This window comes from Bidens hawaiensis, unplaced genomic scaffold (assembly GCF_021521415.1).
Source record: "Bidens hawaiensis isolate Kalapana, Puna unplaced genomic scaffold, B.hawaiensis_p1.1 tig00002423_1, whole genome shotgun sequence".
NCBI lineage: Eukaryota > Viridiplantae > Streptophyta > Magnoliopsida > Asterales > Asteraceae > Bidens > Bidens hawaiensis.
The window spans coordinates 1,928,237-1,951,830 of record NW_027491133.1 but is presented as its reverse complement, the minus strand read 5'-3'; the positions used below and the strand labels follow the sequence as shown (position 1 = coordinate 1,951,830).

The 23,594-nt window shown below is 32.7% G+C and overlaps 3 protein-coding genes across 3 annotated transcripts; all 3 read right to left on the bottom strand.

Moving 5' to 3' along the window:
- Window positions 1-1,345: 1,345 nt before the first annotated feature.
- LOC143619357 (copper chaperone for superoxide dismutase, chloroplastic/cytosolic-like) lies at window positions 1,346-4,912 on the bottom strand. The gene is made up of 6 exons (XM_077091306.1): window positions 4,667-4,912; window positions 4,555-4,581; window positions 3,438-3,510; window positions 3,216-3,350; window positions 2,885-3,108; window positions 1,346-1,765 (listed from the first exon to the last, which is right to left on the bottom strand). Exons 1-6 carry the CDS (start codon window positions 4,880-4,882, stop codon window positions 1,502-1,504), a joined length of 939 nt encoding a protein of 312 aa, XP_076947421.1. The 5' UTR covers window positions 4,883-4,912; the 3' UTR covers window positions 1,346-1,501.
- Window positions 4,913-6,149: 1,237 nt separating this feature from the next.
- LOC143619301 (protein MODIFYING WALL LIGNIN-1-like) lies at window positions 6,150-7,407 on the bottom strand. The gene is made up of 3 exons (XM_077091260.1): window positions 7,290-7,407; window positions 6,990-7,180; window positions 6,150-6,897 (listed from the first exon to the last, which is right to left on the bottom strand). The coding sequence occupies exons 1-3, from the start codon at window positions 7,383-7,385 to the stop codon at window positions 6,567-6,569; spliced, it is 618 nt and encodes a 205-aa protein (XP_076947375.1). The 5' UTR covers window positions 7,386-7,407; the 3' UTR covers window positions 6,150-6,566.
- Window positions 7,408-20,782: 13,375 nt separating this feature from the next.
- Window positions 20,783-21,579, bottom strand: LOC143619230 (protein MODIFYING WALL LIGNIN-1-like). Its single transcript, XM_077091206.1, has 3 exons — window positions 21,484-21,579; window positions 21,197-21,390; window positions 20,783-21,086 (listed from the first exon to the last, which is right to left on the bottom strand). The coding sequence occupies exons 1-3, from the start codon at window positions 21,577-21,579 to the stop codon at window positions 20,783-20,785; spliced, it is 594 nt and encodes a 197-aa protein (XP_076947321.1).
- Window positions 21,580-23,594: the final 2,015 nt, after the last annotated feature.

The following is a 23,594-nucleotide window of genomic DNA, read 5'->3' as shown; positions in this document are numbered from 1 at the left end:
CTGTCGTCACCTTTCACATTTCAAACGTGACCTTCATTACGTTTTTCTTAAATCATCGCATGACTATTAACTGATTATAATATACTAAAGTGGTTGTATAATAATAAAACTTTAATAAGATTTTGGACCCCGCGCTTCGCGACGGGACCGTTAAATCGAACAAAAAAACATAACTAAAAATGTTATACCATAAACTCGCTACAAGTCGACGCGAAGTCAGTATGTATCAAGTTACAACATTAAAACTAAACATAATAAATAACCAGTCAATGCCAAAATACAACAAATTATCACACACACACACACATATATATATATAGAAAATGGTTCAAATAAAAAACAATTGTTTTGTGAGAAGTGTGAGAAGAACTTTGAAATAAAAAAAAACTCACCTAAATATAACATTATACCATGTAAATATGAAACAATACAATTATTTAGAAACTGTCAATCTCAACCACTAGATCATAGATCCAAGGTCCTAGTTTTTTTTTATTCTTCTCACAAAAATATTGTTATTTACATTAACCCTACCCTATATATATATATAACCAAAAAAACCGGCACATTACAACTCCGAACCAACACAAATTCGGTTAATATCAGCGGTACCAACACAAATTCGTAAACATATATTAGTAAGCCAAAATAAATATTTTAAAGGTGATGTATCAAATATTGAAACGCCGATATAAAACCGTGTGAAGATGAGATATTTGTAGATCATGAAAAAGGTTTCGTCATTGTAACGAACTATATAAAATATGAAATCAAAGTTTAAGAAAATTGTTTAACCGACAAATAAAACATGTAAAGCCGACACTTCCCCAAGTTTTGTGTTTAGAAATATAATTTGTTATGTTTTGAAAAAGAAAAGTAAAACAAAACAATAAAAACCATTATTTTTATTTATATAATTTAGGTTATTGATTTAGTGGTTAAAATAAGTAATAAAATATTAATATATTAATAAGTAAATAGTAAATTTGTGAGTGAGATTTAGTCTCCCTTTTAATATATATATTAATGTGTAACTAAAGGATTAAACCATAGCATACAAAAAACTGCTAATACTCTCTAATTTTAACTTGGAACATATGAGTAAATTGTTATTTTGACATATTTGAACATGAACACCCAACGTTTAATTTTGTTAGCGGTTTTGACCCCGTAGTCTTAACAGCATCCATTTAATATGGTTAGAACCTGCATATGCCCCTCACATAAGGCAAGGTGCCCTACTTATACTAATGCCAGGTGCACTCCATGACTCCAAGCACATAAACAAAACGCCGTTGGCTGATCTCACCGACAATGATGGTCACACAACATTGACGCCATAAATAGGTAATCAATAATACACATTATCTCACTGGATTTTTCATTATTCTATAATAGCAACCGGTTTATAGGCCATCCTAGTTGAAAAGTCGGCATGAAGGTTATCCAAATACAAAGTTTCACAAATCAAAATGGATAATAACTCTTTAACAACTTCACATTAAACTTTACTGGTTACATAATCAGCATTGGTTGCTTCCCAAATGGTGGTGCCATCACAGGTGCAGAGCTTCTTGTAGTTCTCGCCAACTCCAGCACTTCTTGCTATAACGGCAGCTGCAAGCCCAGCATCGCGTCTGTCTTCATTTTCATACACCGCTATCGCCCTACCAATAAGATCTGCAATTTTAAGGTTCTTTTTCACGCCCGAGAAGAACACTTCACCGTTCTCATCAGCCTCTAGTGTTCCCAGGTCACCAAGCGCCTACAAATAATGTTTTATTTTCATATGATAAAGGGTCGATACCATAGAAGCCAACGTACTTTCTTAGTTTCATACAAAAAAGATCAAACTCTTTTTGGTATATTAAAGCTCTTAGATTTGTAAAACATACATGAAAAAGTCTAACTTTGGTATATTAAAGTCACCAAACTTGTAAAATATATAGGCCTGTAAATGAGCCAAACATGAACAAAAGATTTTATTGAACACATGTCTCGTTCAGTCGTTCGTTCATTTATGACCATGAACATTCATTTACGTCCGTTCATTTAAATTCGTTTATGTTTTATTCATTTACGTTTGTTTGGGTCCGTTCGCTTATGTTCTGTAATACATTCATTAATTTTGTTTGCCTATTAGGGTGTGTGTAGTGGTAGTGGTAAGCGGGCGACAATTGAGAGTTTTGGGGCGATAAGGGGCTACAACACCGCCCCCCCTGGGCTACAAATGGGCGATTTGTGGGGGTGGGGGGACTTCTGCTTATCGCTTGTTCTTCCTTTCTTTTTTATTATTATTATATTCTAATGTGTGTTATATATACATACATATATATATATATAGGGGCTATAACACCATTACACCCCAAAAACAAAAACCTACCATTTGCTGACTGGGCGCCACATGGCGCAAAACGCCCCATTTTGTAGCCCCTCCACTACACATAGCCTTACAACTTAATATAGTTTTAATAACTTTATAGGCCCAACACAATGTTCTTCACATTACTTTTAGCTGATTTTAGCTCTGTTATATTCATTAATCTATGTTCAGATATGTTTGTTTACATGTGTGACCTGCTTGTTTATATTAACAAACGAACATAAAAAAAGACGAACAAGAAAACCCTATTCCTTTAACAGGTCGTGTTCGATTGTTTGTTCGGCTAAAGTTAAATGAACGAACACAAACATGCCTCAGTCTTGTTCGTTTTGATTCGTCTACAAGCCTAACAATATAAACAAAAAAGTCTGAACTTTTGTATATTAAAGTCCATAGACCTGTCTAAAATGGGCATACTTCATAAATTTTCCTAAATTCTTAACATAATAAACAGCTTACACTACACTTCTTAAAGTTATGGACGCATTTATATAAACTGACCTTTTCTTCTGACAACTGATTAACAAGATTGAACACTTTGCCAGTACTCGCAGCACCTCGAGTAAGGTCACCAAACTCGTTTATGGACCAACCGTGTTTTCCAGGTGACAACCCACTAAAATTAGCTTCGATTCTAGCTAACTCCATATTCACTTGGGCCAAACGAACCACCCCAAATATTTGTGGGCCTTTGAATTCAGCAACAGCAGCCGAAATCAACACCTCTGAATTGCAAAACCGACAGTAAGAGACTTTATTTTGTTTAATAGTCATAAAGAGTAAACTAAATAAGAACTTTTCAGTTGAATTCGGTTAAATCAATCAAACCTACCTCCTGGTAACCCTTGACCGATTAACCGGGTTTTTTTACCCGTCTGCTCCAAAGCTTCAGCCATGGTCTTAACCGGTGAAGACCCGGAAATTCTAACTACTTGATTGGCTAAATCCACATCAATGCTCTTAATTCCTAAAGGATAATAAATTAACAGATGTCAAATGCATAAAACACTACAAAGTCACAAAGGTATAACGTCACCCTGTTCATAATACTCACCATTCACTGTTTGTAACTTATTCTTCACTGCTTTAACACAGCCTTCACAACTCATATCCACCATGAACTCTGTCTGTAATTGCAAAATTTCAAGATCTTAGACAGTGTTGTAAAAATCGGTTCTGGGCAGTGATTAATCGGGTAATCGGTCCCATAGTTAATTTAAAGCCCTCGCTTCTTGCGCCTAGACCCATTTTTCAGGCGGGGCTCAATAAATGCGCTTCTAGTTCCTAGGTTAGTGCTTCGGCAATGTCTATGACAAGAACATGTCAAGATAAAAGCCGAGTAAAAGAAACGCAACGAGCGCTATTGAAACTTAGATCTAGGAGAGGTTAAAGGCAACGTATCGATAAATTTTGTTATTCAAGTTTTAGAATTACATGTGAATCTTGACTATTTAAAAACTTTTGGTACTAATTAGATGATATTAAATGCCATATAATAACTTTGTTTATTTTATTTGAAGAATAACATTATTTTTCATATACATTATATGTATTTTTTTTTATTTTTAGTGCGCTTTTTTTTACTTCAGGCCTTCGCTTATTTTGCGCCTTGTGCCTAGGCCCCAAGTGAGGCATGTGCGCCTAGCACATTTGATAACTATGATCGGTCCTAGACCGATGCAATTTCAGCTAATCATACCCGATAATCAGTAGCCAGTCAAAGGCGGCCCAAATCGGACCTTGGTTTTAACCCGTTAACCCCAAATTTTTTCATTGACTATAAAAAATTCCATTCCTATTAATCCCGATTAATCCTATTGATTACTGGTTGGTACCTTACTGCCCTATTAGCGCTTAACGAGTTCTACCGCACTGATCTTTGATTACCAATAACCATAATCAAATTCAAACTTATGGTTTCTGTTAGTCAGTTAGCATCAGCTTAAGTATTACCAAATTGAGCATTCAAAATTTCAAATTTAGGGTTTCTATCAGTCAATTAGTATCAGCTTAATTATTCCCAAATTGAGTATTCAACATCTTCAATCATCAAGTAATAAAGCCAGCAATAAGTCAATAATCCCCAAATTAACAAGAAACCAATAAAAAAGAAGAGATTTTTATCAAACCAATCACATAAATCAATCAAAAAAAGAGTAATCAAAACGCACCATAACTTCCGGTAACTCGGCATCGAGCTGCAACAACACAAACAATCGATACATCAACCCTAAACCCAAAACTAATAAACTAGCTGTTTAAACTAAAGCACAAACTTCTAACCTGTGTGGCCGGTTTAGTATCCATATGAAGAGCAGAAGGTGGGTTAGTGAGATTCTTGATGAGGGTTAAACGAGGTTGATTGAAGATGGGTTTGGTGAAGTTGTAATTGTAAATGTGTGATGAGGATGAAGATGGTGAGAGTGAATTAAAGGCGAGAGCTGCTGTAATGGCCGTCGTTGTTGACGTTGCTGCAGCAACGGTTCTTAGAAACCCCATAATTTGTAAATTGATGAATTTAAATTTAATGGAAATGAATGGTGAGATTATTAAATTTTTTTTGGTGTTGGTTCTAGATGGGTCTTGATTCGTGGCGTTGTGACATCATCCATGCGATTATGTTTTTGTGGTTAAAAATAGCATGAACCATGTTTTCTAGAATTTGGTGTTGGAAACTTGGAATTACATCCACTTTTGACTAGAATTTACAAGTTCATAAAGGAATAACGAGTGTCCTTTGTTAAGTTATCGAGGGTTGTTGTTGTTAAGGGGTTTTATATTTTTAATTAAAGCGTTATGTTATATTAAAGTCATACATTTTTAATATCGTGCCGTGGTTTAAAGTCTGGTTAACAGTTAAAGCAAGACCATTTAGCATTTGGGCATCATCATATTTAGCTTCTCCCTTACCGCATGGGCTTTAACGCCCTGACGTGGTGTGTCGAGCGTTAAAGTTGGACACATCAACTTTTGAAGTTCCTTTTATAGCCCACAAGAAGATTTAGTGATAGAATACTAATATTTGAGTTTAAATAAAGGTTTGTTGTTTGTAATGTTTTAAAGCCTTAAGCTACTACAAAATAATTTCAAATTATAAAATATGACGATCTGTAAAAATCAAAGATTTTTAACTATCTGCAAGTCACTCTGGGATGGGGATTTGTGTAACTCACATTTATAATACGTTGTTTATGTTTTGATCATTTACACATATGCTTAAAGTCAAAATTTGCACATAAATATGAAAATATGTTCATGTAGAGATCTTGTATACATTGCATATATAATCTTTGTTAGATCCTACATGTAATTGTAAACCTTGATAATCCGTGAATAATACAATTCATTGACATGGGATGTATATTATACAAGGAATAATCCTTCACAATTTGAGCAGTAGCCAGACGAATGAACATACAGGATCTGAATCATGTAAATAACTCATTTGGTACACCGTGCAAAATTCTACCGTGATTTGACATCGCAAATTTCTAGTGATAAATATGTAATAAAATGCTAAAAATGCTAGGATTGGAAGCTGTAAGTATAACATTATCAACATACAAAAGTAAACATGCCACTTGGGTATCGCGTTTATAGACCAATACAAGGGATCACTTGTGCTACTATACGAAAACCACATTTGGTGATATATGTTGCGAAACAGGTTTAGTACGCTATTGGTGCTTGTTTGAGGCCATAGAAGAACTTATGCAACCGGGCACACAAGAATACAAGATCTAGACGAGACAGGTTTGTAAACCCCGGGTTGAAACAAGAAAATAGTTTCTTATAAGTCCCCGTGTGAAAACGTGTTTTTCTTTTTTGCTTTACAATTTTAAACCTTACACAAAAGAATCAACTAATATTTATGCAGAAGAGATAGAAGGGATGCAACAATACCATGGTATTATTTATGCATTCTCCTAAAAACTTTTAAATACCAATAAATTAATCAAATCTCAAAAACTGAAGAAATGTGAATAAAACTCAACAGTTACAATGAAACCTTCAACTTCAAGAAACCAAAATATACAAATTGAGATAATACAATGTACACAAAACTAAAAATGCAAATCACACCAACAAAATAAATAATAATAAAAACCATCAACACAACACCCTTTTTCATGAGATCATTGTGCATTTGACAAATTAAACAATTTTTTTTTACTTTATAATATTATTGTTGTGGAGGGTATTGTTGAGGAGGGTATTGTTCTGGAGGGTATTGCTGAGGAAGGAAAGGCATTGGACTTTTTTCTGGATCAACATTCACACCCACCGGCAATGCAACCGCAGGGTTCATGGTGGTTTGCGGTGCTGGTGCTAATGTAATATAAGCAGCAATACCAAACACTGCACTCAAGAGAGCTAAAACAGCTCCGGCTGCAAAGATTCCTGGCTTCACAACATAACATGTAAAGTAACCATATGAATCAACTTGTCCGCCTTCTCTATTATTCAGCCCAGCAGCAGTCAGCAGCATAATCACACCAATGACAGTGGCTACCCTGAATAATATTCAACACTAGATTAGTTTTATTCATATATATACATAAGACAATCATATGACAAAGTAAAAAAGCAAGATCAAGTCTAGTACCATGACAATACAGAAAAGAGTTTCGAAATCGGGGTCAAGTTAGGGTCATTTTTACAACATCTACAACCGCCAAATGTAACGCTTATGTAAATTTGTGTAATAATTGCGAATACAGCTGATATGATTCCAAGAGCGAGAGCTGGACTACTTGGATAAACACACGAATCATCATCAATAGTAACATCAGAAGCCTGCATGCAGCATATATGTCCATAACACATATCTCATGTTATGTACTTATATTGAAATGTATCACAAATATTAATCGGAATGGATATATTTATTAAATAAGATAATTACCTTAACCCTTGTGAACTCCCCACCAAAACCGGTGGCCGCGGATATTATTCCAAGCACAGCCACAATTGCACAGAAGCCTACCGCTTTGCTCTCCATTTATGAGCTGTGTATGAAAATATGTAGATATTATTCTAGATCTTGTGGATGAAGAAACTTGCAACTGGAATTGTAAGTATATATAGATGGGTGATGCCATAAAACAGCTGGAGAGATTCCTATAAATGCAAATGAACAATTGGATATTAGTATATTAATTAAGAAACAAAGTTTACTTTCTGATGTCAACCTAGGCTTGGTCAGAATGTTGGAACAAATTTAGCTGTTTATTTTTATTTATTGATGATAGTTACATCATTATCGTATTAAAAAACATTAGACTACCGAACATTTAAAATCAGTGTATTTTATAGTCAAGATTAGTTGTCATTTTGTTCGCTAATTCTTATATATGAACCTTAAACTCTCATTGACTTAATGCTTAACGACTTCAAAACTTTTTATTCCTGACTTATCATATTTAGAATTTGTGTATGCGTTGTATTACTAGGATCCCATTAGCATATTAAAAATTTTCATTACAAAACCATTGAATATCATCTAGGGAAGTTTCGTTGGAATGCTGTGTCTGTGAAGTGTAGGTCCCGTGACCGGATCAAACAACACAACAAACTAAGTACTAGTCGTTCTTGGATCAACATCACAACTAGTTGGCGGAAACAACTAGTTGGACCGAGATCTCGGATCTTGTATGTGTGTAAGAGAAAACCGAAACTTGGAAGGAGGGTGAGGAGTTGAGAGAGTTTTAGAGTTAGAGAGAATATGGAATACTTGGATGTGAAAATGCAAGAGTTATTTCACAAAGGTTGTGGAGAAATGGGTTAAGCGACCCTTTATATAGGGTCCCCATTTCTCCAACAATTACATTTTGTCCTTACAAAATAAACGTACTGAGGTACGTATTACACCGACTCTTAGCGAATATAAAGACATACACAATCCTAAAACTAATATAGAATATTGGCCCTACAATCTCCCTCTAGGATTGAGTATGTCTAGAAAACTTCATCAAGTTTCTTGCTTAGTCTTTATTTCTCGAAATCTAGTACTTGTCTTGATCCTAAGATCTTGAACGAGATTGGATCTTGACAATTCTTTATTTTCCGATCTTGAAGACTTGAACTTCAATCTTATTTTATGGGAAGGATCGGCAGCAGCAAATTTTAGAAACATTAGATGTGGGAGGCTTGACATCTAATTTTCTTGTGTTGACTTTCTTATGCCAACTTGTTTCTTTGTTTTGTTCTTCGACTGATCTTCAGACACGATCAGTTCATATTTAGGTTCAACAGCCAACTGTCGCGTTCTCGTTTTCTTTTAAGCGCTTCAGCATCGGCAACTTCAAACTCTGCAGCCTAGGACACTTGATCTTGATCTTGATCTACCTGTGTACTGCTGCACAAAACTTAGAGCAAATAAGATTCGTTCACAGACCCTATTGAGGGTCAAAGAAGAATATTCCTTTTAAAACATGCTCTTGGTTTGAAGTATTTGCAGAATAACTCTGAAATTTTATTTTATCTTGACTTTTCATAAAATACCAATTTCACTCTCTCAACTTGTAAATGATCTGTTTAAGTCCCATGTTTCCAATGAACTTTGTATGAACGACCTTGACAACAAAACACATGATTTTGAATAGAACAAAGGTTTAATAAAATATGTACGAACACATAACTTAAAATCTTTTTAGAATTTTCATATATCAAATATTACAAATATATATACATGATGTTTTGAAGTTAAAACATAAAATAAAATAAAAATATGAGTAAGGATGAAATTAATATTAGACAACAATAATATTTACATAATTTTCTAATGACTTTAATATTTTCTGCGAGAAAGATCACAACATGGAATCACATTGTCTATAATGTCCTAGATCACACTTCTATTTGGATATTATTATGCCAAGAACCCAAAGTCGATTGTAGATATGTTGGTCCACTTTAAACTTAACAAGTATTTTGATTTCACCGTGATACGTTAGGGTATTAATTAGGCACAATACTTGTGTGGTCCCCTGTTAATCCAACATGTTACAAACTCCATCATACCTCGGGCATAGTTTGTGTTCATCAGTATCACCCCGAATTTACTCTGACCCCCTAATGATTGATCAAAACATTTTGAGCTTCATAGACTTTTTGCAAACTTTTCTTTCAAACAATATGTAAAGGTTGAACCATGGACTTACTAGCCTTGTTGGCTTATGCATTCATATAAAGTGTTTAGGACTTACTTGTTTGCCCCACGTTACGTGGTTCTAATATACCCCTTTTTGTTTGATAAAATTATCAACATTTTTTTTTTGTTGATTTTGAATACTTTTTGAGTATTTTGCAGTTTTGGAGTCGTGTATGACTCCAATCACTAAGAGTGTAACCACTAGCATAATTTTGAATAATTTTTTGATATTTTCAATATTTGAAGCTAAAGCAAGAAATAATTTTTCATTGTGACCAATCACTAACGGGCTCGTGTATGACTGACTGTTATGATTTTTGCCTTCATTAATATGACTTATTTGGAGTCGGCAACCGCTTCATAAGAGTGTAACCACTAGCATAGGCAAATATTTAAGTTTATATCACTATGATACTCATTTGTTAAGCCTATCTACACATCAATCAATGATCTTGTTGACTTTTGATCTACTCTTTTCATGTGCTCGGATCACCTAAGACAATTTTCTATCATTTTCCAAAGGTCGGATCAATTTCTCAAAATTTTCTTATATTTTAATTTTATCCGACTCCCTCTAAACAAGAGCTCCCTCTAAACAAGAGATTATACTTTTCAAACTTTTTCAGATTTTCTTAATTAAAATAAATAATATAAGATATTTTTGAAAAGTCAAGTGACTCATTTTTTGTTTTTCTTAAAAAAGGTAAAATCTATTATATTTTTAAGTCTTTTTCAGGTTTTCTTAATTAAAATAATAATATAAAATATTTTTGGTGAGTTAAAGTTAACTCTTTTTATCCCTCTAAAATTGAGACATATTTGAAAAATATTTACAATTTTATATATAAAGATAGATAGGTTGTTTTAATCAAAATAGAACAATGGCTTTAGTGAAAAGGTTAACAAAGCTGTTGTGAGATGGACTATCCTAAACATGCATTGTCACATCATATAACAAAGTTGAAGAGATTCAAACCGAAGCCCAGTGGCTGATGCGGGATCCATCACTTGAAAGAAGTAGTTGGACGAAATGAGTTTGAGAGACGCTCGACAAGTTGTTGTTGATCTATTTGAACAAGGTTGGCATTGTTGAAGCACAAAGTATGAAACATTTCCCTTTTCTTATAGTTCTCCCATGTCGCTTATGAAAGACTCGAATCCGCCATCTAATGGTTTAGCATCAAATAGCAAGGGTTCGTCTCCCATCATATGTTGGGTGTAACCACTATCTAAGTACCGAATACCCTTGATAGTCCTCCTTGATTGATCCTACATGCACTAAGCGTTTAAATGGACGTGGGTTCCCGAGACTTAGTTGTCTCGGGAAATTCGACCATAAATCGACAAAGCTTGATTTTATTTCTTGAAAACAATTTATTTCTTGGCGACTCATCGCTTGAAAAGCAGTCCTTAGGAATCCAAGCACAAGCTTGTTCCTTGGTTTTGGTAATTTTGGACTTTTGTTTTCTAGATTTTAAAACTGTTTTTGGTGAATCCTTAGACTTTTCAGTCTTAGGATCCTTTTTGATTTTGTCCTTTTTAGTTCTCCAAAAAGGTTTTCTCTTGTGTTTTAGTTTATTGATCTTGGATCTCACACCCATTACACTGGCTTCACTATTAGCTTGATCAGTCCTTGAATCTGGGCTACTAAAAGCACCTTTTGGTGACTGACTAAGCCGCCTTTGAATATCAAGTTGTTGTTTGAACCAATGCTTGCAATGTCTTGCAAGGTTAGAAGAATGACCACAAATAAAACAACACTTTCTCCTATGAGCACTATAGAACTCATCAGAACTATAAAATGGTTGGTGTGGTGGGAAAGGTGATCCGTGGAAAGGAACATGATTATAAAACACATTTGATGATTGACCCCGATCATCAAAAACATTAGTGTAATATGGATCAACAAAATTTTGTTGATAATGACCATAGTAGTTGTTATCAAACAATTGTATGACTGAGGAATTTGTGATTGATTAGTTGTTTGAGAAAATGATCTTTTATTTGGTGGCACATATTTACATGAAGTACTCGGTTGATTATCATTTTCAAACACTTTTCTTTTACTTGAATTATCCTCAGTCTCACAACTTGATGATGAACAACTTGATGTGTTCACCTCAACAGGCCTTTCCACCTACCCACTTTCTTCTACACAAACTGCTACAGAAGATGAACTACTATTAGGATTAACTGAAAAAACAGCTGAATCAACAGTGTTGGGAGCAGCAAGAACAAATGTCTTTGAAATTGGCACATGACCAATACCATAGACCATTTCTTCTTCTGAAGGAGAGTTAAAATCAAAGTGAGGAAGGCTAGTATAGTTATTATTAAAAGGCAGTGGAACTGAAGAACTATCATAGCCTATTCATGTCTTTATTTTTAACTCCATTTGAGACCCAATTAATTTATTCAGCTTTTCAAAAGCTAACTCAAAGTTTTCTATGACAATTTTCTTTTGGGTTAACTCAATTTCTAATTTAACAATTTTAGCCTTTAGTTCAATAACATGATTTTCATGACGTTTGGCTAAATTTGTAGCAATGGAAACTTTTTCCCTAAGATCTGCCATATCATTACCATGAGTGTTAATCCTAGTAGTATAAATCTTTGCAGCCTTTTTAAGATCATCATTCTGAACTCTAATTCTATCAATTTGTTCAAGAATTTTAGCATTATGGTTTCTGTAGTGAATAACTTTATCAATACATTCTTGAGAGCAAAGTTTGTGTACCTCGGGAATGAGAGAGGCAGGTGTAGGAATCCCATCAGTGGAGCTTGACGAGGTGTTTGCTTGACTACTTCCACCTGCAGCACACTCGGGGATGATAGGACTTGCTTGACTGCTCATACCCGCATCACTTGTCTCATCTATATTTATTTTTGCACCAAAGCTTGATGGTAGAAGTCAAATCTGAGAGTGTTAAGGTATCCAGGTTTGTCGTTCTCTTGATGGTAATCACACTGGTGTTCCATGCGTAAGGCAGTGAATCCAACAACTTCATGTTGATCTCAGACAACTCAGGGATGATACCGACAGTTCTCAATATAGTAACTAGTGACTCAAATCTGTTGATGAGAGAGGCGAACTGATTCTCCTTGAATATGTTTATACATGTTGAATTTTTCTTTTAATATGTCATTTTGGCATTCCCTCATATTGAGACTCCCTTCAAGCTTAGAATTGCAAGACATATATTTTTTTTTTGAAAAACGATGGGTATCTGAAAAACGATGGGGTTTTTAAAAAAACGATGGGATTAAAGACGATGGGATTAAAAAAAACGATGGGTTTTTGAAAAGGATGGGATTTTTTTTAAATGGGATTTAAAAACGATGGATTTTTGAAAAGGATGGGTTTTTGAAAAAAATGAGATTTAAAAAAGACGGGTTTTGAAAACGATTTTTGATAAGTGATCGAATTTGAAAACTGAGCGATTTTGAAAACTGAGCGATTTTGAAAACTAATCAATTTTGAAAACTGATTGATTTAGAAAACTGATCGATTTAGAAAACTGATCAATTTGGTAAACTGGTCGTTTTAGAAAACTGATCGATTTTGAAAACTGAGCGGTTTTGAAAACTGAGAGGTTTTGAAAACTGATCGATTTTTTAAACTGATCGATTTTTGAAACTTATCGATTTTGAAAACTGAGCGTTTTTGAAAACTGAGCGATTTTGAAAACTGATCGATTTTGGAAACTGGGAGATTTTGAAAACTGAGAGATTTTGAAAACTTAGCGTTTTTGAAAACTGATCGATTTTTGGAAAATTAGGCGAAAATTTTAAACAAATTTAGTAAGTCACCAACCCACTTTCCTTGTCACATTTCTCAACCATATCCAAATACATGCAACACACATCTTTTGACACAATCCTTCATATGTAACCATACAAACACAATTTCTTGAGAATCACACACCACAAACACACACTTTAACACATCTTGAACAACTTTTTGAGCATGAACAACTTATATGTCTCAAGAACTTCAAGAACACAAGAACCCGAAACCAATTATTTTCTCCAAAATTCCGTCTTTTCACATACAAGACCAAAATCCAAGGTTGTGACCCAAGATCTACAACTAGTAGAGCCCGTAAGCTCTGATACCAATTGTAGGTCCCGAAACCGGATCAAACAACAAAACAAACTAAGATACTAGTTGTTCTTGGATCAACCTCACAACTAGTAAGCGGAAACAACTAGTTGGACCGAGATCTCAGATCTTGTATGTGTATAAGAGAAAACCGAAACTTGAGGAGGGTGAGGAGTTGAGAGAGTTTTAGAGTCAGAGAGAATATGGAATACTTGGATGTGAAAATGCAAGAGTTTTTTCACAAAGGTTATGGAGAAATGGGTTAAGTGACCCTTTATATAGGGTCCCCATTTCTTCAACAATTACATTTTGTCCTTACAAAATAAACATACTGAGGTACGTATTACACCGACTCTTAGCGAATATAAAGACATACACAATCCTAAAACTAATATAGAATATTGGCCCTACATGAAGGTTGGTACCATCGTCGTAGGGTCGTCCCTAAGAACTCGAGGCCCTTTGTGTCCCTATAAAAGTCATAAAATGGGCCTAAAAAATGAACATGATTAATTAATTAGTTATAAAAAAGTATATACTATTATTTTTGTTAGAATTGTTTTTGATATTGGGTATGGTTTTGTTTAGGGGTGTTCACGGTTTGGTTTAAAACCATGAAACCGCCCAAACCGGTCATCGGTTTGGTTTCATGGTCGGTTTTTTTTCTTAGCTTCCGGTCGGTCGGTTTAAAAATTTTCAAACCGTAGTGAACGATTTGGTCTATGGTTTACACAAAAAACCAGCCGTATAAAACTGGACCGGACCGTTGGATTCAATTATTTGTTTTTAAGATAGATTTTACTAGTATTGTATATAACACTTAAATAAAACTGATTAAGACTAATTTATCTTTAAGTAAACTGGTTAAGTTAAGTGGCTATCCAATTTATTATATGAACCCAATAACCCTCCAAGGTTAATTGGTGAAATCCATTTTAAAGTTATTGAAACTGAAATGGGTTTTGAATATGCTTGAAATTGGTTTATGTATTGGTTATGTTTTTTTTGAGCTTAAGCATTTTATCTTCGTGTCAAACTGTTAAGTTACATGAATTCTTAGAAACTGTATTTCTATTAGCTCGTGTTCTTTTTTGGATAAGTTACATTGTTTGCTTTTATATATTTAAGTCTAAAGCGTGAAACCAAACCTAACCAAACCGTCAGTAACGGTTTGGTTTGGTTTTAAATTTTAACGGTTCGGTTTTGGTTTTCAATAATAAAAAACCGTTACTAACGGTTTGATCTAAAAACTGGCCAAACCGGACCATGAACACCCCTAGTTTTGTTTACTGAAGGCCAACTAAAAATCAACCAATTTTAGTAAAACACATGAAAAATGAGTGTGGAGGGGACTCAAACCTGCGCCAAGCAGGCAGCCCTAACTATCGGTGATACTCTTATCAATAAACAATGATTGGACTATGTCTATTGTTTTAACTAAAAGTGAAAATAACTATCTTTTTACTCAAAAATCCGTAATGGTTTAATTATAACAACACAAGTACGTGCTTTTTAAAAATTTCTTTTATAAAAACGTTTTGTGGCCCCACTCCTCGTGCCCATTAACATGCAATACCCAAAGGGTCTCAATGCCCTTGGAGTCTTGCTTTCTGGTTTTTGTTTTGGCGGAGACTTGATGATGAGGTGGCATAAGCGCCACCCCCAAAATGTTTAGCCTTAGGTTTTTCTTTTCTTTTTGAAAGGCCAACTTATAAAAAAACATAAAATGATGAGGGGCTCTTCAATTTTTAGTGAATTATTGACAAAATTTACTTAAGGATCACCTACAATTAGTATCAACAACAAAGTACGGAGGGGTTCTCCGGTGTTGCAAATGAGCAACGTTTTCGACTAGTTACTAACTAGGTTATAACCCGCGTGACACGCGGGTGGAATAACATGTCACTAAACATAATCAACTTAAACATCAATTTAAACAAACATATATTTCTTTAACTATTAAAACTTGATAGATTTACATTGTCACTATACACATCACCATACCAACCAAAAATTAATAGATTTACATTGTCTTAATATTAAAACTTTCAAATTACAAGAAGTTAATTTGAGCATAACAACCATTACACATCAACAAAATAACTCATAATGTTCTTTGCTATTAAACCATCATCAACATCTTGAAAACTCCAACTAAAAGAAAATCACTTTTCCTAACACACCTGAAAATTGTTACAACACAATAGCAGATTATATAAAATATAAACCACACAAAACAACATGTATAATAATTAGTAACATATAAACATTACTAAAGTTGTTATATGGAACTAATAAATCTTAACTTTCAAATTATAGTTATTAGAAAGTGTAAAGAGGTGTTGACTATCTACTACTTGTATTAAATCTAACAACAATATCTAAAGAATTTATATTGGAAATGTATATTTAGAATGGTTTACTATAATTAAGGTTAATCAAAATAAGGTAACAAAGACAATAATAAGTTGCTTAATTTAAAAATGAAATAATAATAAGAATAATATATAAACATTAAACTCTCTTCTTAATTATCGTTTTTATAGTCAAACATTATAATATATTTGAATTTCAAATTAGTGTAAAATAAAATATTAACATTTTTAGAAACTTCTAGAATATATTATATTTGGAAAAATAAAATATTGATCATAAAACAAAGTATATTTAGAATCTATGATTATATACTATTATATAATTTTATGTAATATTATATAATTTTAGATCACGAATAAACACCTTAACAATCTTTTCTCATATAACAATATCTAGATAATTAGAGACTGTTATTAAATTATTTAATTATTTATTGAGATAACTAATAAATTATAAAATTCTGGAATAATAACGGATTAATTTAATGTAGATTAATATTTTTAGAAACTTCTAGAATATATTATATTTGAAAAATCAATATTATACTTTTTTGTTTAATTTTAAAAATCACTATTATGATTTAGTAAATTTACTAAATTTATAATTCAATAAATATTAATAAATATTTAGAAACTTTATGATTATATACGGTCATACAATTTTATTTAATATTATATAAAAACATTAATTATTTCCTTAATTATAGTTAATAGAGTCAAACATTTAAATATAGTCAGTAATAATTTGAATTTTAATTTCAAATTATAGTCAAAAAGTTAATTAATAATGGAATCAGTTATGTACATTAATATCTTTATTAAATTCGAGAATAAATTATATGTGGAAGGTGGATATCATAATTTAATATGTATTTTAATTTTAAAAATCAATATTATATTTAGTTTAGTAAATTTAGTATATTTATAATTTGTAAATGTTAATAAAAAACTTAATTAATATGTATGCAACATGCTTAATTTAAAAAACTTAATTTAGTATATTTAAAAATCAATATTATATTTAGTTTAGTAAATTTAGTATATTTTAAAAATCAGTATGCAACATGCTTAATTTAGAAATGGTCGGAAAACTATTTAAGTTAGAAAGTTAATTAAGTTATAATTCGTTATTTAAACAAATAAGGATAGTCAAACTCTATAAATTGTATTAATGGGATACTTAAATGTGTAATTTATGTATACTAAGGCACGCCGGAAAAAAATATACAGCAAGGTATCTCCGATGTACATCAATATATTATTTTATATATAAATAATGAATATAATTGAATATTCAAAAAAGAAATATACATCAATATTAAAAAGTACATCTTATGAAGTAATGCTCAATCCATGAATATTAGCTTGTATCAGTCGGGACATTAACCTGAAATTATAAAGTAGAATATTAATATTGATATTATGGAAAATTTGATATTTAATTTATAACCGAAAAAATTAAATGCCTTACCGGAAAAATAACAATATAATGATAATAACCATGGCATCTCAGATTTAGATTTAGAAGGTAAACTGAAATATTCCATAAAACAATCGGGTAAACAACCTGAAATAATAAAGTTTTGTTATAATATTGATATTATGAAATATTAGAATTATAATTTATAACCGGATAATTTAAATGTGTCTTACCGGAAATGAAATAATGATATTGTCCACGGATAAAACTGATTTTTTATTTAGAACCTTGAAGAACAACATGTAAAACAAAAAAACAGGAAAAATATAAAATGCCAAAAAATTTATATGTGTCTTTTAGTCCTCAATTCCTAGCATATTTAGTCTCGGGTCAATCTCGTGCATACACGAAAAAAACCTACAGAAAATCAAACCCGATAGAGGTTAACAAAATAAAATGCCAAGTGGATCCAACAACATGTCAACATATTATGTATGTCATATAGTGATTGGACAACAGGTTATTCTTAGAAGATTATAAACATGGAAATTATTATAGATGTAATTAAATAGTAACCGTAACATATGTGTAAATCAAAGTAATTTAAAAGTCAACACTGAATTGCAATTTTGGCAACGATTTTTTATTTTAGAAGTCGGCTAGCAATAGTAAAGTCAATTATTTGCAATTTTGGTATTGATTTATGTTTAAACACAGGTTGTTAAAATTTCGTGTCTTGCACCATCTTTATTTTGTTAGAATTTTGAATTTAAAAGAAGTTTAAATATGTTAATTAAATTGTATTAAAACCATTAATCTAATTTATTGAGTTTGACTATCCTTATTAGTTATTTAAACAAATAAGGATAGCCAAACTAAATAAATTGTATTAATGAGATACTTAAATGGATAATTTAAATGTGTCTTACCAGAAAAACAAAATAATAAATGTGATTTTTATTTAGAACCTAGAAGAACAACATGTAAAACAAAAAACGGGGAAAAAAATATTAAACTTCAAATAAATATAAAATAACCATTGTTATAGGTATAACACATAACCGGAAAAACTTACCGTAAAAACGTAAATACGTCCACATATTAGCTTCATCGCCGTTTGTTAACAATGAAAATAAAGATAAAAAGGTTAGAGGAAACAGCAATCGGAATAAAATATAAAGTTGCCGGAAATACATGTATCAACAATCGGAAGTTTATTATAAAATATAAACTTACCGGAAAACGATTAATACAAATCTAGATATAGATTAGCCGGAATATATGAGTGGAAAGAAAAATATAAAACTTCAAATAAATATAAACAACCATTGTTTTAAGTATAACATATAACCGGAAAAACTAAACTGTAAACTTACCGGAAAAACGTAAATACGTCAACATATTAGCTTCATCGCCGTTTTTTATTACAACCTAAAATTTTAATAAAATCAGTTAACAATGAAAATAAAGATAAGAAGATTAGAGGAAACAATAACCAGAAGAAAATATAATGTTACCGGAAATACATATATCAACAATCGGATGCTTATTATAAAATATAAACTTACCGAAAAACGATTAATACAAATCTGGATCTAGAGTAGCCGGAATATATGAGAGGGTAAAAGGAGATCCGGCTAATAGAGAAAGAGAGAAAATTATGTTTAGGGTGAAAAATTATGAATAGTTAACTTTTAAATATAGGGTGATTTGGTGAAGATGACACGTGGCAACATAATAAACAATCTGACAATGGAAAGTTGCTGACTGGATGCATATGTGGACATGATAGAATAATGTCATGTGAACAAAGTGTATTGCTTTAATAGTATTTAAAGATGCATATAATATTGACAGAGACACCTATGGATTATGGATAGTTGTTTGGGTCCAACATACAAACGTATGCATGTGCATGCATGCATACACACCAAATGTGAAATGTCGTTCTATAAGCTTTGCCATGTGTTAGTTGTTCTAGGTTAAACAAAGTCATAATAAGCCATAATGTCATTTTGGCACAAGTGAACTATGTATTATAGGCCTTATATATCATGTGTTAGTGATAACGTTACATTAGTTCATAACAGGTTGTTTAGGTATCAATGGCATTGTGTATGATTGATAAGTACAATAATGGCCTTAATTAGCCATGCCATGTGTTAGTAATTTGTAAAAGTAATATTATAAATATTTAACACAAACCAAGCTACATCTGGATAATGGGTAAGCGAGCAACAAGCTGCGCCGCTATCCCCTTTTGATGTAATTGACTTGGGTTATATCAATTGGATTTCAGAACTCAATTTGCTCTTGACATATATTTAATATACGTCGATTTTTTGGCCGACTTTGATAAACTGATTCAGGAAAAACCAACTGAAATATTGAATTCGATTTCTTAATAACAATCGAAATACCTGTGTGGGTCAATTCTTTAAAAAAGGCAATCAAGAAGAACACAAAACTTATGTGAATTTGTTAAAAACCTATGTGGGTTTGATAAAAACAACTTGTGCTGATTCAATACGAACCTGCGTTGGCTCAAATTGAATAGGCAAAAATAACCTCAGTAGCTAATTACGAAAGATGACAACCATGGGAAGATCAGAATTCTGGGAATAATGGCATCATACAATAGTGGATTGCAATTTCAATTACTGAAACTAAATGGTAATTAGAGTTATTATCACTGATAGGGCATACAAATAAAGGTAAAACCTCAATCACAAGATCTATGGAATTATTCAAAAAGGTACAACTTCATTTCTTGTTACTTCTTTTATGGCGGGTATATATAAATCCTTGTAATGTTCTTTGTTTTAAGTTAATTGTAAACAAAAAGAGTGGATCAAGCGTTGATCAAAACTCAGAACATGTTCTTGGTTTTCATGTGCTCCCAGTTTAACACAATATTAATACAACCTATATAATTAATATGACACGTTAAATACATAATATAATATGAATATATAATGTTGATCGATCATTCAATTGAAGGCCAAAATGCTAACATTAGATATTGTGCATATGGTTTTACATTAACGTGTTGTCAATGTCTCTATTAATTTATACTAATTTCCATGCATTGAGCAGAAACATATGTAGATATAACCATCTTTGTTAAATACCAACATAAAAATTCAGAGTATAAAAGCTGATAATTCAATATCAAAACTAGAAATGCAAAACACACAGATAAAAATTTAAAATTCATCAAAACAACACCCAACTCTCCTATTTCAAGCACCCAGAAACAAGCGTGAAAGGTATGTACTCGAATCTTCATTTTGCCTGGTACCGATCCATATATTTATTTGATGACTTGACCAATTACCAATCTGTTTAATTAAGCGTATTGCCAATTAGGGTGTTGCTGAGGAAGAAAAGGTACAGGACTTTTTTCAGGATCAGCATTCACACCAACCGGCAATGCAACTGCAGGGCTTGTGGTGGTCTGTGTAGCTGGTGGAGCTAATGCAACATAAGCAACAATACCAAAAACTGCACTCAAAAGAGCTAAACCTCCCGCTGCAAAGATGCCAGGCTTCACAACATAACATGTAAAATAACCATATGAATCAACTTGTCCACCTTTATTATTTAGCGCGGCAGCTGCCAACAGTAGAATCACACCTATCACAGTAGCTGCCCTGAATATTCAACACTATATTAGTTCTATATATTAACTAGCTAGCATTATAAGATAACATTCATGATAATTGATAAACATAAAACATCAAGATTGGCGCTTGTCTAGTACCGTGACAGTCCAGAAAAGAGTTTCGAAGCTGGGTTCAAAGTAGGGTCATTTGCACAACAATATCTACAACCTCCAATTGTAACGCTTATGTAAACTTGAGTTATAATTGCGAAAACCGCTGATACTATTCCAAGAGCGAGAGCCGGACTACTTGGATAAACACATGAATCATCTTGAATAGAAATATCGGAAGCCTGAATGCATATTATATACGCATAACAGTTAAAGTTCTTGTTATATTCAAACGTAATATACTATAGCTTAATCATACTGGTTTTGATAGTTACCTTAACCCTTGTGAACTCCCCAGCGAGACCAGTGGCTGCTGATATTATTCCGAGCACTGCGACAACTGAGCAGAAACCGACTCCTTTGCTCTCCATTTATGAGCTGCGTATGAGAATATGGAGTGTTATATTAAGAAGACTTTGGGTGAAGAAACTTGGGACTGGAAATATAAGTATATATAGATGGATGATACCATAAAATAGCTGGAGAATATTCTTTAAAATATGTAAATGTTTCTGTTGTCAACCTAGGAATTGGAATTGCTGTAACAAGATAGTTTATTTTTCTTAATTTAGATAGATACGTTAATAGGATTTGCGAAGCCAATTCGGGCTTTTGGTTATCTGGTTTACATGAAGAAGAATTTGGGGTCGGGTTTATTTAGGTCCATATTAATTATTTTTAGTGGATGAGTTAGCATCTTTAAATTAATCCTAATCTATATATCCATTGTTGTTATAATTGTAAGAGTTAAGTGCTATTTTAGTACATGTGATTTGGCCAATTACAAAAATTTAGTATATATTCTTTATTTTGTGCAAATGACTACATCGGTTTCAAAAAATTTGGATTTTTAGTACTTTTTTTCTAACCTCGTCTATTTTTTCCGTTAAGTCGGGGATAATTTGGTACTTTTTTTCTAACATCGGTTTCAAAAAATTTCGTTATTTTTTTTTAAACTGAGGTAGTCATGTGGCAAGTCTACCGCCCGAAAGTGGTTACAATTAAAGTCGGGCATGTATAGAACTCTATTTATCTTTGTTTGGTCTTTTAACCTACTTTCTGCCATACCCTTAACTGTCACATTATCACCGTTCGAAATCATTACGGGTGTTTCTTTGGTATGTTCGGTGTAATTTTCAAGAAAGTTAAGTGTGTGGACTATATGATCCGTCGAACCCAAGTCAATAATCTATTCATCAAGTTGTGAAGGCTTACTCGCCATGGCCATGTTAGCATAAAATAGCCGATCACATTAGATGTTCTTGTTAGCCCCTGTAAAGTGTTTAAGAAGGACTTGGTATTGATTTTCATTCAGGCCACCAATCCTGGTGGTTTCCCTTATTTTTTCTTTTTTTAAATCCTTGAATTTCATCTCCTGTTCAACCCTTCTTTTTTATCATCTTCCATTTCTTTTCTTGATTTTTCAATGGCATTGCTGTGTTTAGTAATTGGAATTGGTGACCCGATAGGACTTAGCGAAAAAGTTCTGCTTCTTCGCCTTCTATGACGCCTTGGTGTTGGAGACCGACTTCTCTTACGTCCAGAAACCGATGACTGAAATCTACGGCAACGAAGGCTACCAGAGTGACTTCTTCCCATGTTGTGAAAAGTTGTGTAAGGTGAACGAGTACTATCCCTCCGGTGCCGTCGGCTAACTGGAGACGGTGAGTATCTCCGCCAGTAAGATGACGGAGACCTTGGTATGCTTCGAGGCGTCGTTCCTCTAATCAGAATTGTTCTTTTGCTGGGAGTCGTCTCCTACCATGAGGATATTATTTGAGCAGTTAGGTTTTATGGATTTGGTGATGAAAATAATATCAGAGAAGAATATTTTTGTTTTCTTATTATTCCAAAACCAAATGGTAGAAGGGAATAAGTACATAAGACTTTTGGATTCAAATACAGAAACAAATCTCTCCCTATCGATACAATAAAATGATAAACATAAAAGATACCAAAGGATAAATGACTAAATTAAAATTGAACCCAATACCTTTAACTTTGGATGGATCCCAAACATCAGAATGAATTAAAGAAAAAGGTAAATTAACCCTATGGTGTTAGTTGGTTTAAATGTTTTTTATGGCTTTTGGCTAGAATACAAGTTTCACAATTTAACATACCGTTGGAACGGAAGAATTTAGGGAACAAAAGATGCAAATAACCAGTGGACGGATGTCCTAGTCTTCTATGTCAAAGCCATGCTTCCCTATAAGTTGTCCTATGAGCAAGCATCACATCACCAGGTTAGGAATCAAGAGTTTTGAATTGTATTGAACTTTTTTGTTATATTTGAGCAATTGTACAAAGTTATATAGATACAAGTTGTGCTTAAACAAGGAATAATTTGTTAAAAGAAAGCTCGAGATTTGCTGGTCTTATTCTA

What these genes read in the sequence shown, in the direction of transcription:
- LOC143619357 (XM_077091306.1), bottom strand. Translation starts at nt 4,882, where the DNA reads ATGGGGTTTCTAAGAACCGTTGCTGCAGCAACGTCAACAACGACGGCC. An exon ending in TAAGTTACAAACAGTGAATG is followed by an intron (nt 3,351 to 3,437) that starts GTGAGTATTATG and finishes ATTATCCTTTAG; the next exon opens with GAATTAAGAGCATTGATGTG. An exon ending in ATCAGTTGTCAGAAGAAAAG is followed by an intron (nt 1,766 to 2,884) that starts GTCAGTTTATAT and finishes CATTATTTGTAG; the next exon opens with GCGCTTGGTGACCTGGGAAC.
- LOC143619230 (XM_077091206.1), bottom strand. Translation starts at nt 21,579, where the DNA reads ATGGAGAGCAAAGGAGTCGGTTTCTGCTCAGTTGTCGCAGTGCTCGGA. An exon ending in GGGAGTTCACAAGGGTTAAG is followed by an intron (nt 21,391 to 21,483) that starts GTAACTATCAAA and finishes ATATGCATTCAG; the next exon opens with GCTTCCGATATTTCTATTCA. An exon ending in CTCTTTTCTGGACTGTCACG is followed by an intron (nt 21,087 to 21,196) that starts GTACTAGACAAG and finishes TTGAATATTCAG; the next exon opens with GGCAGCTACTGTGATAGGTG.
- LOC143619301 (XM_077091260.1), bottom strand. Translation starts at nt 7,385, where the DNA reads ATGGAGAGCAAAGCGGTAGGCTTCTGTGCAATTGTGGCTGTGCTTGGA. An exon ending in GGGAGTTCACAAGGGTTAAG is followed by an intron (nt 7,181 to 7,289) that starts GTAATTATCTTA and finishes TGCTGCATGCAG; the next exon opens with GCTTCTGATGTTACTATTGA. An exon ending in CTCTTTTCTGTATTGTCATG is followed by an intron (nt 6,898 to 6,989) that starts GTACTAGACTTG and finishes AATATTATTCAG; the next exon opens with GGTAGCCACTGTCATTGGTG.